The 19,227-nt window shown below is 41.7% G+C and overlaps 1 protein-coding gene across 1 annotated transcript in view; it reads right to left on the bottom strand.

Moving 5' to 3' along the window:
• The window catches only part of PM20D2 (peptidase M20 domain containing 2), a 148,248-nt gene that overhangs the window by 92,294 nt on the left and 36,727 nt on the right, over positions 1–19,227 (bottom strand). The window contains exons 4-5 of the mRNA XM_069235485.1: positions 7,999–8,153; positions 4,631–4,766 (exon numbers count right to left, since the gene is read on the bottom strand). Of these exons, the coding sequence (XP_069091586.1) occupies positions 4,631–4,766; positions 7,999–8,153 (291 nt within the window). The remainder of the gene's footprint in view (positions 1–4,630; positions 4,767–7,998; positions 8,154–19,227) is intronic.

The raw sequence follows: 19,227 nt of genomic DNA, 5'->3' as shown, positions 1-19,227 counted from the left end.
AGAACTGTTATTCCCGAGAGTCCGCAACCAATAACTGAAGTTGCCCATCAAGGGAGTCATGGAATCATCGCCACAAAACAAGTTCTCGGAGACAGTCTGGTTTCCTTATCTTGATGAGACGAAAAACAGTTAAAGGCCTGTCATCTATGCAACTGCCCTTCATTGAAAAGCACTCAAGACACCTTAAGCATGGTAGAGTTGTCAAAGCATGTATAGAAAAAAATTGCTGCTGCCTTTTTCGGTCCTCTTGACAATGGAAATTATCTGATGGTGATAAGGAATACTCCCGTTTCCACTGACAGAAAATCTACAACCCATCACTCAAGAGAGAGTCATCGAGAGATTAGACAGCATCTTTGTGGCATGGGGTATTCCTGTTATCTTAAAAATCTAAAATGGTCCACATTTCAACAGTCGAGAATTCAAAGACTCTTAGTCATCTTAATGTGAAGCATCGGCCGAGCACACCTATTTGGCCATAGGCGAATGGCCTTATTGAATGTTTCATGACTGCATTGAAGAAAGCTGTACAGGATGCTGTATTGGAAAAGCTCCATCTTAAAACGGTCTTGAATTCTACCCTGCAAGCGTACTGTTTGACCCATCAGTCGACCTAAGGTGAGAGCCCTGCATCTTTGATGTTCAGGAGAACCATGACAACCAACTTCTCAATAGACCAACAGAACATCAAGTACAGAGGAATAAATCTGTACCAAAGACTTCGATCACTAAAGGAAAACGAAGGCCTAAGCAGACAAGCAACAACAAGCAAAATAAATTGTTTTCACTTGAAGAGATCTGGTGCTTGTCAGTCAGTTGAGAAAACGCAAGTCTGATGCAGCATTCAATGCTGAGCCATTCCATGTCATAACCAGCAGAGGACACATGGTAACTGCTGAATGTCCAGGGAAGTCCATTACATGAGATTTCTCGCATTTCTGACATGAAGCTCACCACTCGTCATATACTGATGTCAACGTAAAGACTGGTTCTGAAAGGACCCTTGAAAAACCCCTGACTGCAGTTGCTTCTGCATCACCAACGCAGATCATGGACCTTTCTGTTGCCGGTTCCCAGTTTCCGAAGACATGATCTTGAGGAGTAATCAGAGCGCCACGAAGGTTCATCAAAGAACTATGATTGTGTATATATTTGAAAAAAATGTAATTGCTTTTTTAACAGAGGAGGATACCTAGTGTTGTGTGAGTTATTAATGACAGAACCCTTCTGGCTCCTGATGGACTCAGTAGAACTGTGACATAAGTGTTTGAGCGTGGTAAAGTGAATGCAGGTTAAGAAAGCTGAGTTAGCGCTCACACGCAGAGGAATAAAGACGTGTAATACACAGCTCCATATGTGGCATAGTCATTGGCAGGTACTCAGGCTGGGGAAGATGCCACAGAATAACAGAGTAAGAACTGGTCAAGGGATATTCAGAGAGAAAAAAAAGATGTACTCCAGAAGAAACAAATTACTCAGAGGCTTCAGGTGCCAATGTGACCATTCACAAATCTTTGACAAGTTAATAGGGAGTTCTGGGGCGCAGCAGCCAATCTTCTCACTGGGATACAGCTGACATGGGTTAGAAAGTCAATTGGAGCAAATGATCACAAGTGATTGAAGGTAGACTGATGGTACTACAATGGGCCAAAAACCAAAGTACGTCCCATGGAGAGTATCAAAGGTTATGGGCTGGTATCTCAAAACTAGACAGTCAAGATTTTCAGTTGGCAAGGGCACCAATGTATCTGAGGGCACCCCTTGTACCTACAGGCTCAGCAGTTGGCATGTGGACCCTAGATCCATATCCCAGTTCCCCTCATTAAGTTAAAATAATGTCTCTTGAACATACAGAGTATGGGGCACTGTTAAAATGGTTCCAGAATCATGGCAACCAACCTTAGCCAATGATTTCACAAGGCCTGGAAAAAGTATCTGTCTCTCTGGGGACGAAAACAGGTAGATGTAGATTGTTCTGGGATCAGGGATGTGATGAAGTGGTTTGGTGGACAGTGTAGGTTTAGCATAACTGCAGTACTGGAATGCTTCTTAAGTCATCTGCACCTATTAACACTAATGCTTCCTTGAGTCAGGCCTGGCTAATGGGCATTGGGCTCAAATGAAACAAGATTCTCAGCAAAGATCTATAAGTTGATAGGCGATATTCAGTACTACACAAATGGGGAGTAAGAGCCTGGTTACACGATCAAGCAGAACCTTGCTGGCAGGAAAGCATATGTATATAGTCCAGCCTTCCAAATACTGAGTTTCTGGATAGGCCAAGGGATAATGTACACAAACTGTCATAACTACACAAGATAACTTGGAAGGGAACCACTAGTTTCTGCATTCACTCACAGTGCCCTTTACTAGACACAGTTCAACCTATACCACCACATACCTATAGCATGTCACTTACATTAAAAAAAAAACACATATCATGTGGGGGAGGAGGGCCATGAATCTCCAAAAGCTGACTGCTGCAGGGGTTTTATTGGTAAGAAGCAGCCACCAACCCTCATCTCCAGAAGCACTGGTTAAAATCTGCTGTGCCCAAGAACTAAGATCAGCTGAAACTGAGCATCAGTCACCCAATATCCTGGGATGAAACTGTCAAAGTCATCCTAGACTACAGGTTGATGTACACACTGGGTGCCCATCTGGTTCAAGTTAGTAATGTGCCTTGCTGGTGATCAATGTGTAGACTCTTGACTATTGAGTCCATGGTGGAGGGGAAAAAAGTTAGTCCAGGGCAAGACTGCATAGCTTTAGCAGGCATGCAGGAACATTTGGCCCAACATGTCTCTTCTTTTGAAGCGTTCTCAATTTATCATGGCAACAGTGTCCTACTCTCTTCAATGCATGTGTGCAGATAGATGTCAAATACTTTAGTCGTGTAGTTCTCAATGTCAAAAGTTTTGATGTTGAAAATAGAGTCCACCTCCATTATAGGAAGGATTTTATGTGACGAGTGAAGGAATGCTGCTCTTCAGGTGACTAGCCAAAAGTGAAGGTAAGGAACTCTGGGCCCAATTTAAAGTTTGGCAAAAAGTGTACTCCATTGCAAACACAACAGTGTGCCCCGGCTGCCAAACCCTTGGTCCACCCACCCCATTTGGAGATGAGCTGAACTTAAGTTTTTAGATGACGGAGCCCTGCTGACTCAGTTGACGAAAATCATCCTCTGGTTGCCCGAAAGAGTAGGGGCCATTAGAGAAAGGACATTACACCATCCACCCTAAATAAGGAGGTGCTGTAATGTCTTTTTTTCTGTCCATCACTATCAGGAAAACACCTGGCGGTGAAGGACAGAAATAAAAAACAATAGTAAGCCCCTAACTGTTGGAGAAATCTCACAGATTGTGTGGAGTAATACTCCAGCTTTGGAGTTTGTTCAGCAAAACAAAAATGTTTGAAAAGTGTGGTGAATGGCTGTCAAAACGGTGGCCGCCCACCAAACGTTTTGCACATCCAAAAGAACCACAATGATGCGGTTTCCTTTCTATGTACAGAGATGACGGCTAGCTCTACAGACACCCATAAATCTGACTGACAGTGGTCAGTCAGAATGGCGGAGGTAATGTGTTCTGTAGCCCTGAAGGATGGCATATCATCTTTCGAATTCTAAATGAAGTATTCCGTCTCAATTACATTATTATTCTAAATATATTATCAAAGACACCAGCATATGTTGACAAGTTCCTAATAAAGGTTTTCTACAAAATATTATCTACTTGGAAACTTGCAAATGAGGGCAGAGCATAGCAAGCAGATACTCTACTATCAGGCTGCAAAAACAAACTGGTTTTCAAATGCCACTACACTGCATTTTGGGAATGGTTTGCAAACTATGAAAGCAAGTGCACTCTTCCTCTCTGGGACCATGTTGACCACTTGCCCATATTTCCAGTTTTCGCTATGTGAAACTTACCAGGGTCCAGCACACTTTGAGAGATATATTAAATGATTATGGATATCAATGAAGAAACCAGCAATGCAGACTTTGACGTTTGACGCTGAGAAGAGATACTGCAGTGGCAGAAACTGGGCACAGAAGGACTGGTGCATTTGCTCAAGATTCTTTGCTAGTTTGACATGTTTGGCACGTTTTTCAATTCCCTTCTCTTGTCAGAAAGCAACTCTAATTGTGAAAAGCAAACAGTAGCTGTGTTGGGGAAACTAAATGCGTTGCATTTTTAATGATGGTGATTTTCTCAAGGGCCTTTCAGCAACAATAGAAGAAATGTAAACAACTGTGTTTTTCTAAATTTGAGAAACAAGCCGTGCACGAGTCAGGTGCTGCACACTCTGCCACAGCGCATGCATTCTCTGAATGATGACAACAAAGGCATAAGCTCACTAAATGCTAAGAATCAAAGAAGGATGATAAATAGGCACAAATCCCCAGAGCTACTGAAAATACAGTTTCAACCCGACACTGCTACACATGAAACACTAATTCATTCATGATAAAAAATGCTGTCATTGTAAAACAAGTAGTTTATATCTAGAATATAGTGAGTGTCATATTTGGTCTTTTCTATGAACTCTGTGAAAGAAAAAGGATTTTATTTTAATCACCACATTTACCTGTAAACTGAAGTTGCATAATGAGATACTGTAAACTTACCAGACACACCATTTAAAACAACTTCATCTGTTGTAAATTCCATGCCAAGTGTTTTTCCATTTTCTGTATATGCTTCTGTGAGGGTCTTGTTCGGAAGAACATTGTAATAAGTGTTTTGACAGTTGTCAATTTCCACCTAATAGAAAACAATGCACTGATCAGCGAAACTTCACAGGACTATACCTTGAGTGACAACATGATGTAGCCACTTATACAGTTAAACTCTTCCAAGCCCTGCATTTTCACATTTCAAAATGGTTTTCAAGGTGAGGGTGCAAGTTATGGTTTGTGTACTGTAATGTGGTTTTCATTTTTTCCTTCATCAAAACTACACTAATTGTAAATATATATGTATGGATAATGTTACTTACCCATGAACTATCTGTTAGTGGTGTGATGCGCTGTAGACTTATATGTTCTGCATAATCCTGCCAACGAGTGTTGGGCACTCGATCACAGGACATCTGATCATCGCTGGCTTCCAGGGAGAAGCATGGGCACATGTGAATATACAGCACTACATGCTACAAACAGATGGTTAGAGGCTAAGTAACATTTTCCTTTTATAGCATGTGTGGCTGTGGAGACACACATTCAGCACAGACTATGAAGCACTCACTCTTCAAAGTGGTGGCTATTGAGCGGATGATGCATGAAAAAGTGTTGCTAATACAGCTTGACCAACTAAAAGTTTGTTGATGTGCTAGAACATCCACTCAGTTTGCAGTTAAGGTATGTTGCGATGAGCAAGTAGAAGCCTAGCAGATTTTTTGCCTGAAAGATTTTAACCTATAACGGCTAATGTGGCCCATTTTTGCATGTAGATTTGGTTATAGGGGCCATTGGGAGGGTACCTTAGCACAACAGGTTTGGGTGCATCTTACTACCTACTTGATGTCAGCTTTCGAGATGCCACAACCCCTGTTGGATTTACCCAAGGGTACAAAAAGGTGATCTGACTTTTTAAGAGTCCTAGTTCTATAAACTTACTATGACTGTCCTCTTAACATCCATAGTGTGAGGTGCTCTTTTTGCTATGGATTTTAGTTGTGGGAAGAAGACATGGAGCTCAATTGTTTGATTCATGTGAAAAGGCGAGACAAACTTAGGCAGTAACTGAAGGATGATACGAAGAACTACCTTGGATGAAGAGGCTGGAGATCACAGATGTGTCAGAGGGAGGTGCCTGAAACTAGGAATGCAAGCTTCCCAGACAAAAACACTAAGGGCTTTATTACGACCTTGATGGAGGAGTTTTCTCCATCACAAATGTGATGGATGTCCCGTCCATCCTATTACCATCCTCATTGAATATAATGGGATCATAATATGGCGGACGGGATATCTGCCACATTTGTGATGAAGGAAACCCCTCCGTCAAGGTCGTAATAAGGCCCTAAGTCACATGAGGGTACAGGCTCAAAGGGAGGGCCAATACGTTTTGCGAGGACGATGTTCAGGTTCCACACCTGTGCAGGGAATGTCTTTGGAGATATGATGCTCTTGAAGCCCCTCCATGAAGAATTTAATTACTAGGACCATAGAAAGAGATTAATGTTGTCTGTTCTGATGCCAAATTTAAACTGCAGCTAATTATAAGAGTTTGTAAGCGTAGGCAAGTCTTGCACTGTAGATGGTAAGAAACAAACTGCAGCACTGAATCTTTTAATAGGACTAAATGTTTAGAGATGCAGTAATGCATGAACCTTTCCCACTTAGCTGCATAACAATCACACATAGCGGGCTCTTGCGCTTCCCATAGCAAAGCTATGAATTTCTTTGGAGGATTAAGGTAGCCAAACTCTAGAAACTCAGATGCCGGAGAGCAAGGATCAGCTGTTTGACATCTGTATGTCTAAGCTGACCCTGAAGCAGACTGAGAAGGTCCAGCCTCAACAGCAGCTTCTGTGGAGACTGACTAACTTCTTCAGAAGCATCAAATACCAATGCTGTGTTGCCCAGTTTGGAGCAACTGGGATGAGCGTCATGGACACTGGTTTCATTTTTGTCACCGGGCAAAAGATGAGGGGGGGGTGGAAGAAAAGTGTAAGCAAATACCTTTGACCAAATCATCCATAGTGCACAACTCATGGACTGTGGGTGTAGGTACCTGGAAGTGAGGTTTTGTATTTTTGTATTTTTAGGTATGGTTTACTGTGGAAGTCCTCCACCTCTGAAAGTGCCTTTAAAGAACTTGTGAACGGGTCTTGCTGAACAAGTCCCCAAAGTCATTCACCACTTCTGGCAAATGCTCCATCAACAGGTGAATGTTGTTGCTGGTCACCCATTGACAAATTTCCTGCGCTACATCAGAAAGTGTGTGTGGTGTGCACCCACCTTCTAGATGTAAAACATGTCTTTCATGTTGTTTTCCTTATTTTCCCCTGAATAAGTATGAGAAAGGTCTAACAGGTTAGTCTGATGTCTGGAAGCTTCAGGTAGTTTACGTAGATGCCACATCATTGAGGGCTCCTGGTGACTAGGATAGCCATCTCAAGAAGGTGAGCTCCCCAACCCAAGAGAGACGCATTTGTGATGATGGTTATATACGAAAGGAGCAGGGGTTGAGTAAAGGTCTGCCAAGCAACAGTCTGTTGCTGTTCCAAAGCATTGAGTGCTGCGCCCGGGTTGTTACCAACAGTAAAACTTCCCAGTGCCCTTCCACTTGTGCCATCTGCTGTGAAAAGCGCTCCTGTAACGGACTCATGTGTAACCTGTCACATGGGACACCTGCTATACATGAAGTCATCATTCCTAATAGTTTCATTACAATTTGAACAGTGATCGGTCTAGGTGTCTGAAAAAGAGGCAGCAGCTGTTGGAATGCCATCACTCTGTTAGGTTGTGTATGCTTTGCCTGTCACTGCATTTAGAATGAGGTTGAGGAAGGAATGAAAGTGTTTTCTTCCTCAGTTAAATTTCCCTTACTAGTTCCAACTGACATCATGGAATGGCTCCTTTAGAAGATTTGTTCCCTGATGAAGCTCAATTTTGTCCGAAAAGCTTTGGTTGTGCTCTTGTTCGTGCATGAAGATGAATAAAGCTCTAAACAAAAGAAATTTCTTGGATCAAATTTTTGAATCCGATTGACTGTCCAGTACTCTGCGTGTTGTCTCTCTAATGTAATATAAATTGCTTTAACATTGGGTTATTTGGTAGCTAACCTACAAAGGTGGGCAGCAAGTAGGCGTATATAGAGACTCACTGTGCAGTACATCAGACTACCTTTTTCTCTTTTGTACATATTTCATGGAGAGGACATGGCTGAATGAACTCAATCTTGCCTTAACATGTAAGCACACAAAAAGCAAAAATCGCCAGATTACAGCTTTTGTACACAGCGGAAATTCAGCTTTCAAAATACTTACCCTGCATCCTGTTGCAATTGCTGCAGCTTTAAAGCAGGCAGCTGCTTTTTTCTGGAGAACAACAAGATCTTTCCGAGAAGGGGCACGCAGATAAAATTCTAGTTCAGAGTACGAGGGAATGATGTTGGGCTTTACCCCTCCGTTTTTAATTACTCCTACCGAAAATAAAAACAAAGATCAACTATTTGCCTATTTGCTCCTTCCCGCATCGATGATGAAAGCAGCAGCATAAATGACAACGTTCAATAGCATATTGCACTTAGAGGCATTCAAACAGACAAATACAAACAAATAAAAAAAAATTAAACTGTTTTGTGTCCTATGCATGGTCCTCTTCTATATGCTATTTTGATTGACACAACGCAGGTTTTGAGAGAGGAACACAATAAAGGAAGTGGGTAACAGCTGCAAGCCTACGTGTTTGCGTGTGCATGAGAGTGTTTAAAACTAAATTGTATGAGAAAATTCAGTCAATTGATAGGAGCTGTTTGGCCTTTGAAAGGCATCAGGTATTTGACACCTGGGCAGCCAACAACCCTGGTACAGGGGTGGGAGGAATCAAAGGTGTTAATGAAGGATCACAAATCTGGCACTGGCCATCACAGTGATAATGAGCCAGGACCCTCAGGAACCTAAGAGCTATATTAAATGGCACTAGACTGGACCAGAGCCACCCAAAGGCAGATTTTGTAGTGTCACCATCTCTTCAACCTTTTAATGCAACCATAGCTCGTTCAAAGACAGGTATTGGACCGAAAGGAACAGGCCTCCCCAAAGACTCATATCAGACCTCTACTAGGGCTACCAGGCTGTGGGTGAGAGGACTAGAATGGGACTCATGTCCTTAGCCAAAAGTGGGGCCCGATTTGCACCTGCCAAGTATAGAACTTCAGCATTTCTTTCAGTGAATCAGAGCTTGCTGATTTAATCACTATAACCACCCGTTTAAAACATAGAAAAGCTGATCCCTCACATTGGCATACAGACCAGATTCCCCCTCATTTCCTATTGTCTTTGCACTTCTAGGCTGAGCAGAACAGATACCCTCTGCAAAGCCACTTGAGTAAGTGCATCTCTCAGGTGAGCCATTGCATTGTAGTGATTTAGTACCATATATAAGAAATATGTATGGGTAATACACTGCTTGTAGCGTAACTGACCTAATTGATTTTTAATTTCCTTCTCTGTGTGAAGCAAGAAGGCTCTTCGGGACACCCATGATTCCCAATGAGGAGCCACCTACAGACTGTTGTGTTTTAATAGCACTCTGTAGCTGGACCATGCCTCAGCCCACTCCATCCCTGGTCACGAGGACCCTTGAGATGGGGCTGAGAAGGCTGACCAGTTTTCTGGCAGTGTCCATGAAAACACTAACACTGTGTTTTCATGAATACTGCTAAATTCAATAATGGACTTGAGGCAAGATGCAGAATAGAGGGCCTCACAGGAGGTGCGGGGCTTCGCCTTGGAACCTTTGAGAAGGAGCTACCACTGGGTAGATTATTCCACAACCAAATTAACCCCAACTAAGTAGTTGGTGGCCATTTAGAAAAAACGTAACTCCTTAGCGCATAGTACGCCAAATAAAATACGTAATGCTATACCAGTACTTTAAGTTCTGAGATCACTTTAGTTCAAGCATACTGAATGCCGTCCCTCTGATGAACAGGACAAGAACATGTGCCACAGTAAAGAAAAAGCACTAGCATAAGAAATGCAAATCCCACCCACATCAATCGGGTACAGCATAGGCAGCAGCTGAATGATAAGGGTGTTTAAAATGTACTCCCTCTTAGTACACTTACAGAATCAGCAGTTCTTACCTGCTTCACACAGAGAACAGCGACCACATAGGAATCAGCAGTGCAAGATACCACCCCTTACAGAACAGGTTAACCACTGCCATTGGCAGGGAAGTATCCTTCATACACACATTGAGGTGCTTCAACAGAGTAAGCTACAGGTACCAGCAGGGCAAGTATCCTTCACATGCACATACAGGAGAAGTACTACCTGGCCATCAGCTGTGCAGACTTCCCTTACAAACACAACCAAATGCATACTTGTTGAAACGAGGCACAATAGACTTTATGCCTCCATAATTACTACATTTTTCACTGGCTCCAATACCTGTCTCAGTGAAAGTGATGAAAAATCTTGGAAAAGAAAATGACTCTGCTGCAACTTTAGCAGCGCAGGTATCAAATGTGGCAAAACCGTGCCTTTACCAACTCTGGACCCTGAGGCATGTGCTTTATCTTTTCAGCCCACAGAATTCATTTAACTTTTCAGTGTCTTATGCCCATTTGCCCACATTACTTCAGAGTTATGTACCTGGGTCCGCACTCTCCTTTAATTAGTAAATTGCATTTGATTTGGTTTTATGCATCCAGACTGGCTTTCGGCATCAAATGTAAAGAACATGTTTTCTCTGTTCTTGCTTCCCAACATTGGCTGCCTGTGAAAAAGCATATTCTCTTTAAATCGCTCGATCTGATTCACAAAGCCTTATTTGCCGAAAAGCTTATGTCTCAGATTGCTTGAGTGATATCACCCATCACAACCTAAAAATCCTGCCACAAATGCATGTGTGAAAACTTTTTAGAGCATAGCTTCAGAGATATAATATGCTGCCTCTTTATTTCCTTTCTGAACCAGTATTTAAGCTGAGAATGCTATTGGAAACTTGGCCTTTTCCCTGAACTCACCCTTTGGTAGGTTTTTTCCTTCACTTTAATTTCTTTTTTTTTTTTAGCACCACAATACCCTAGTGAGGTTGATTGAACACTTTATAAAAATATAAATACTAATACACAATCCAGTGCTCAATTTGTAAATGAAAAGGTGCGGGTGCCCAAAGCTCTCCTTTGAAACACACAGCTGCTGCATTTATATGCATGAGCACTGAATACTGAGGCAGTGTAATCCTAAAGCCATCTTGGGCCCCTTTGATACATTGACAGCCTCTCCCTGCCCCTTCAGCTCACTCTTGCAGCTTTCAGCTTTCTGCTTTCTCCCTTTGGGACGCTTTTTCGTTTTTCTCTTCTTCCGTCTTTCCCATATGTGTCTTTTGCTCCCAGTAAATGCTTGAGGCTAAAAAATAAGTGCCGGCCCTCAAAAATAAGTGACGGTGCTCTGCACCAGAAACAGCAAGCACAAATTAAGCACTGACAAAATCTTCTTTATGCTGATGCTGCCCTACAGAGAAGAACACACAACAGAGAGGAACACAGACATCTGTGGCTGCATTGTTTTTAACTTTCCCAAGTTGTTGACCCGCTTCTTTGTCAGACCTTTTATTGTCACTGTACTGGTGCCTGTGTTACAGGAACAAGGAGGTAGTGAGAAAATGATAAAGCCACACAGGAGGGTGTGATGGTAGGGAGGAGGCTTAATGCGGGCAGTGGGCACACTTGGGGATGGATGGCATATATTGCCTCACTCCTCTGCCCACGGCCTTATATGACATAGTGATAAACAAGTTGTGGCTTTGTAATAGCAGTGCAGCTACAAAGCAATTTAGAACTGCTGTTCATGTGACTTTTCACCATGCCCTCACAAGCACTAACGGAGTGTACGCTTCAGCCTCCAGGGAACTATCTGAAACCACCAACACATCATTGAAGACAAAGTAGAACAACCAAGATTATAGTGAATTACACTGCTCTGGTACAAGTGCATTGACATCTAGGTAAAAAAGCTGAAGCTGGAAAATAGGAATAAGAGTTCTAGGGAAATGCTGGTACCCAAGGGAGCAAAGAAAGCTGCTACCTCCCAATATCTCACCTCACCTCGTAGGTACCCTAAAAAATGAGCGAAGATCATAAGAATGAGACCTACAACACAATTTATTAAAACGTTTTTTTTAAAGACATGAAGAGAGAGGTGGTCTCAATCCTGCCAGAACTGAAGGAAAGTTTACATGACCTTGGAGGAAAAAATAGGAGACACAGAAGGCACAGCAGGTGACTCAAGCAAATTTAAGAAGAAGGAACAGAAAACCAGGCATAAATGTGGGAGATGTTGGCCCTGAAGTTGTGAAATATTCAACCTCAAGTAAATTAAAAACTAGAAAAAAGAAAGAGACAATCCCTGCTTGAGGTGTAATAACATGTTTCTCAGGGAGTCAATGAATTCCACACTTTTAATTAAGATGTTCTTGTATCATTGAAAAGTGACCCAGAAGACCAACCAATTTGTCTGAATTGGACCCATAAATAAATAGCTTTTGATTGACACAGGAGTAACCTCCAGTAAGTCATCCGCTGGACATATATGGCAAAAGGAACGAGTGCTTCACCGCGTAAAGAAGGTCAGCATGAATACATAAGGGAAAGTGGAAACAGACTGCAATGAGAAAGGGACTGAAACTGCAAACCCACAAAGTGGCTCTTGGTAAGATGAAGAATGAAAACTACAGGACCCATATTCAAAGTTAAGACCACAGGACATTGGAGGAACTTTAGGAGAGGAAGTGGATACTCAGTATGTAGGTTACCAAAAGACCAGTAAAAGAAGAGGCCTGGATTAAAGCCACTATCAGGCATGTATATGTTTAATTTACTAAAAAATTAAAAGGATCTAAGCCAACGTCAAACCTAACAAGAATAAACACAGCCAATAAGCCTGACAGTGGCTGCCAAACCTTTCGTTTTGTCATAGGTTTTGTTAATCTTCATCTCTGAGTAGCTGCAGTACAAGTCACAAAAGAATGACTAAAACCACAATATTTTTGGCCACACAAATTCCACTTTGCCACAGTAGTCCCTAAAGGCTACACCTTGTGTGTATGTTCTATTTGTCAAAGATCAGAATTCCATCACTCACAGTGAGGTCAACCAGTGTCTGAAGTGGGTTGACCCACTGCTCTTTTCTGCAGTGGGTGGGATCAAAATGTGAATGACACATTAATAGACCAATGGCGGAAGACTGCTGGCTGAAAGCAGCTATTAGTAAGTACATTATATATATAATTTTAGTAAAATCAAACGATCTTGGCTAACATTAGAACTAAAAGTGTATGCAAGTCTGGACCATTTACTGGTGAGATATACTTTAACTGAGAAAGTCTGGACCTCAACCTTTGCATACAATTCTCTGTCAGGCCACAAATCATTGACACTGAGTTAGACCTCTCCAAAAACTGACAAGAGATCCAGAGAATGGAGAGTACAAGATAATCGGAGAACAAATACAGGGAACCCCCAAATAAACCAATAATGGAGTGGGGAGTGGGACAGGGAAAGCTAAGCAAAACATGGAAATACTCTGAACTAAAGAAATAAGAGAGACTTTCTATTGCATAAAGTTATTTTAAAGTTATATTTAACTTACAACTCCATTAAGAGAATGTGTTATTGGAGGTGGGTTGTTCTTTCCAAGTACAAGATAATCTTCTGCATGACAAACCTGTAGCTGCTGAAAAGCAAGTCTACCTGAGGGTCAATGAAACAGAGGGAAGGGCCTAGTAAAGATTGAAGGCTGCAATTTATGCCATTTTAAATAACACCCCTCTTGACTGAATAAACTAAGAGCATCAATTAGGGCATAGCGTGAAGCTAAATGTAAAGAACTACGGACAGCATAATCAGACCAGAAATGGACACCCATTCCCATTAAATGAGGAGTAAATTGGCGGCATTTAGAAATCAGGTTTGTGCCATGGAGTAAGCAGAATATTCCTTACTCTGAGTGAGCAAGACATTATGCAGGATGCAACAAAGCATTCTGCTCATTAGCCAATATTCTAAGGGTTAGAAATAATTAAATTGAGGATAAAAGATCTACTGGTCACATCCAGCAGTAAGAACAGTGATGAGGAAAGCATGTCACATGGGTTTCGTCCCATTTACCTGAAAGTATATGAAGCTTGGAAGGTTGCAAAGAACAGAACAGGTACCCATTTGGATTCTGCTAGACCACAACCCATTAAGCTTAGAAAGGTGATAGTAGGCATCATTAAAATCAAAAACACAGAAGTCCCTAAAGCCAGACAGCTTCTTTACATGTTTTTTTAATACGAATTATAACTGGTATTAGCTCTGATCTGTAGTACCCCTTAAACTCATTTGCAGGGTAGTAAACAAAGTCACTCAATGTAGGAGACCCATATTCCCTGGCAGAAGAGTCCATCCCTTTGCAGCTCTTATCGACCAGTTTCACTCCTTAACACAGACATGCATTTTCACCAACATTCTAACAGTGCAACTGGGCCAATTCGTTCCCTCCTTGACTGACCCACATCAACCCAGATTAACGAAACACAGCCAGGGAGGGGATAACATTAAACAAATGTTTCTACTCATAGAAATCACAAAACAGTACCAAGAACATGTCATTATACTCATTGGATACAAATGCATTTGAGTGAGTGAATTGGTATTTTGAAGCAGTGTTTTGGTCCCTGCTTTAGGTCACCAATTTGTACAGTCAAAGAAAAAGGTGGAACTTCACATGCCTTCACAACATACAGTAGGAGAAGGTTGGGCTACCTGCCTCTGGTCCTCTATCCTTTTTGCATCAATGATGAAGACCCTGGACAAACTATTTTCGAAAAAACAAGATAAGTATATTACAGTGGGCAAGGTTAACTTTAAATATATGTTGTAGGATGACCATGTCCTTCAGCTTATCTCAGACCTTTGAAAGTCTTGTTTACCCATCATGCCTGGACTTGATGGATGATGCAAGGTCTTACATTCAGAATTAACTTTTAAAAGTCCAAAGCTTTGGATTAGGCTATGCAAAAAGACCAAAGAGTAAAAGTAAATTCCTGGTTCCTATTCCAGAGCACATCCAAATCAATCAAACATAGGTGTGTGGCTTGACCAAGTCTAGCTCTAGTATGGTCCAGACTAATTACTTGTCATTCCTTAAAGAACCACACAAAGAACTCTAGTCACAACACACAAAGGCTATTCTGATTCAGCAGTAGGGACGTTTTAACCGCTACCTTTCTCACCCAAAGGCTTATTTCAATCCTGCCTAAGGGCAATCACTATCTTGTTTATCAGAAACTACAGAGGCTAGTTGAGAACATTAGAAGCACTAAGAAATGACTGGATGGCCATCATTCCATGACATGAAGTTGACAGATATAAGACATTCAATGCTACCTTCAGACGGCGCAATTACATTTTTGGTGCAATGTTCTCACATGGAAACTGAAAAACAGTGGTATTTCTTTACTCACATGATTGCAGGGATGACCGCTTTGGACAGTTCTTCGACAGAATGAACAGTCTCACCAAAAGGGGATGTAATCATTATCTGTTACTAAGGTTAAATTGAGAGCTTGGGGCAAAGTTGGCATCTCTTAGATGTTTCATGACATCTCCTACTGCACTTACATCTACTGGCTCAAATACTGAATTTCAACTGGCTCTCCTCAGCAACGTTTTCACAATGGGCAAGAAAAAAGGCGTTTGTAAAATTGGGCACTAAAGAGCCAAGGGGGTAATCAAATCATTCAAACAGATAAATAACTGAAGAAGAAACATTTTGGTATTGTCAAGTGCAGCACTGGGTGTTACAGCCCACCATCAAGTCAGCATTAGCCACACCACTCCCATCTCTTGAGAAAATTAGCTGCCAGCTATGAACATACCAAACACGTAATATAAGATAGCTATAAATTCTTACGGTTAAGGAAGAGAAAGAAAGAATACATCTGGGAGAGACATCTGAGGGAGCGAGCTGAGTCAAGTGGAATGAACGCATAAGACAGCTAGGAATGTAAGAAATTGAGGAGGAGACACATTGTTACACCTATTATGGCAACGGCCAAGGCTTTAGAAGTTTTGGGAAGATGTAATGGATACAGTAGACAAGATTTATGGCATTGTTGGTTCCCAAAAATCCTGAGACACTTCTGACGCTGGACCTGAACCCTGGCTTATTCCCAATGCAGTCAATGAAAGACACAGGTAGTTCTAATCTTGTTAGAGGTGAAACTGTTTACAATCGCACCCCGAAGTAAAACAGTGATTCACTTCAGTGGAGAGACTTGTGAGAGTCATAGAAAAGCAGGCACTCACTATAGAAGACGAGGAGGCAGATTTGTGGTGGAATGAGGCATTGCGCCAACATTCTTGACTTCAAAGTTCTGAGTGCTCACCTTTCCTTGCTACCCTAGTAGCCATTGTGATTCCACATAACATGATCCAACTAACTGATCATAGATAAACTGCCCAAGGAAGTAGTAAGAATTGTTATTATGACATGTCCAATAGTGTGATTACTGAATTGATCCTCTCAAGCCTTTGGAAGAAAGCAATGTTCTTCTGGGTTCCCATGTTTCAGCACAGGGTGGAGAGGAGACTGGTGGGGCAAGGTGCTGGAATAAGGATTGTGTGGTGAGCTGCATTTTTTTGGAGGAGAGGGTGTTTTTGGTTCTTGCTGAGATTTACTTGCTAGCTGTCCCGGGATACTGGATGGCTATTTGTGTACAACTCTCAATAAGAAATAGCATGCAACTGCACTCACCCACATATGAAGCAACTGAGTGCTTAGCCCACTGGTCCAACCATCCTGTATGGCCACTTACAGTCCTCTCTGATGTCTTATCACCATATGCGCCTGCTTTTGAGGTGTTGCCTGTCTACAGCAGATGCATGGGTTATGGTTTACAATAAAGTGCTTGGAGCCTGCCCACTGCTTGCCAGTTACTGGCTTCATTTTCACTCTTCTTTGCCGCCCCCTAATTGACCAGCGGGTGCCAAGTGTCACTTCCTGTTTCTTCTGTGGAGTATGCACCAAACATAGATTGCTTCCTCTTAGTGTCCATCCGCTGCTTGCTCTGGGGATGAGGTACTATTTCTTGCCCTCCCAATCTTCCAGGTCTATGATGCTTCTTCCCTCTCCCACCAGCCCCTTCTCTGTGTTTTCTCATTCAGTTCACAGAATTCAGCTACAGTTCTTAAGATGCTCTTGTAAACTCTCCACCCAGACTAGTCTATTCATATACTTGCTACTTGAGTTGAATTAGGTATTTATAAAGTACAACTTTCACTCCCAAGGGAGCATCCTGCCACTGAGCGGGGAGTACATAGCTTTTGAAAGACTTGACTACATGGAATGGAGTCAGTGAATAAGTGACTGGCAAAGAGCATCAGGGACGGTAAAAATCCAGGTCTTTAGCTGTTTTCTGAAGAGTATTTCAGAATTCATAAATTTGAAATAGCTAGGGAGTAACAGCAAAAGATTAGCCTCTTCTGGTTTTGAGTCTGAACAAAGGAGGTATAAGAAGATTGGATCTTAAGGTACGATTAGTGACATAATGAGTAAATCTTGCAGCTGGGTATTTTGGACCTTTGGAATGTTAACAACAACATTTTTGAGAACCCTCTTGCAAAAGGGCAGCCAATTAAGGGTTTTAAGAGCAACTGAAGCTGATGCATGTCGAGGTAATTTCAACATAAGCCTGGCTACAGCGTGTTGGACCACCTGCAACATCTGGACGGTTTGTTTAGTGGACCCAGTGTACAGGCTGTTGCAATAACAAAGTCTGGAAGTTATAATTGCAACGGTCAAAGTCTTTCTTGCTGCTAGAGGAAGGTAACCAACATTTTTTTCAGAGATTTCATTACATTGAAGCACACTACCTGCCACAGTAAGGGCTTTTGGGCGAAAAGATAAGGGATCAACAAATTTTACTCCTACGTTTTTTACAACTTCAACCATGGTCAGAGGTGGAGGAGTGGAAATCAGCCACCAGAGTTTAGTATTAAAGGAATTGTCCTTCCTAAGTAGCATGATCTCAGTCTTTTTGGTATTACATTTCAGATGGTTAGATTGCATCCAGCGGATAACTTCAGTTAGACAATGTTTGAAGTTGGATTCAGAACCAGTGGATGCTTTATCCAGGACTAAGATCAGCATAAGATATAGGTTTGATCCCATATGAAGTGATCAGCAAAATTAATAGGGTCAATATTGAACAAAACAGGGCTCAAAAATAAAACAGGGCTCAAAGATGAAATGACTGTCTTTTCAGCAAAATACAAAGAACCTAGCACAACTGTTTGTTCGTGATCTGAAAGAAACAATTTGAGCCAAGACAAGATGGGAAATGCCACAGTTCTTAATGCATTGCTGTAAGATGTCATGCAAGACTGTATCCAATGCAGCTGATAGATCTAGAAAAATTAGCACTGCATTCTTACCAGCATCTAAAGTAAACTTTAGAGTATCTACAATTTCCAATACAGCTGACTTAGTAGAGTGTCTGGGACGAAAGCCAGACTGACGAGGATGAAGGATACTAGCCTCTTTCAGAAACGCTGTCAATTGGCTGTTAACTTCCTGCCCTAGGCAAAAGTATTGAAAAGCTTGTAAAGAAATGGGATGCAGGTTTGAGAGGATGGAGGGAACTACTACCTGTTTTTTCTGCAGAGGTTTAACGACTGCAGTTTTCCAGTCTACCAGGACCTCAGCTGTGGAGAGGGAACTGTTCAGAATCTCACTCATTACCGGACTGATATCCACAACCTCATGAAGGATAAATACTGGGCAGGGATCTAAAGGCTAACCCGATTTGCAGGACAATATTGCTAGGCGAGACTGAGCTAGACTAATTTTTTGAAACAGATAGAGAAGCCTTTGGCAAAGAATTCAGCTTCTCAGAAGCATTTTTTACTAGAAGTGTGGAAGTGAAATTGAATGTTTTGAATTCTATCCTCAAAGAACGAGGAAATGTGATTACATAAAATTTGTGAAAGGGGAATTTCTCTAGTCAATACTTCAGGTTGAAGAAACGACTTATCAATAACTACACTGCTCATCCTCTACCTTATCCTGAAACTGGTATGATGCTTCATTATTCAACAGGTGTTTCCTTAACATCTGCAGTGAGCAACTTGTACTTCCGGCTCATTGCATTTTATAGCTATAATTTAATTTGTGTGCAAACATCCTACGTCTATGATGGCATGCGCTGTTTAACATATATTAAAATTAAAACAACACAAGCTCCTTGCATTTTAATTTCTAGTTCTACACACGTATTTTGAACCTTTTTTCATCACAAGAGCATGTCTCGCCACAAGGTTAAAAAAATGCATTAAAACAAAAAAAAACACTGCTCTGAGCATTGCAGCAACAAGCTTAATACAACCATAATAGCAGGACTGGTGAATTGTGGCAGCAATAGTACAATTTAGATGTGAAAGAGAGGGAGACAGATTATTTTGCACGCCACACAATTCTACTCCACTGCAATCCACCCCACAC

Source organism: Pleurodeles waltl, chromosome 5 (genome assembly GCF_031143425.1).
Source record: "Pleurodeles waltl isolate 20211129_DDA chromosome 5, aPleWal1.hap1.20221129, whole genome shotgun sequence".
In the NCBI taxonomy this organism is placed as follows: domain Eukaryota; kingdom Metazoa; phylum Chordata; class Amphibia; order Caudata; family Salamandridae; genus Pleurodeles; species Pleurodeles waltl.
Note: the sequence above shows the minus strand (reverse complement) of the source record. Positions and strands in the feature narration are given on the sequence as shown.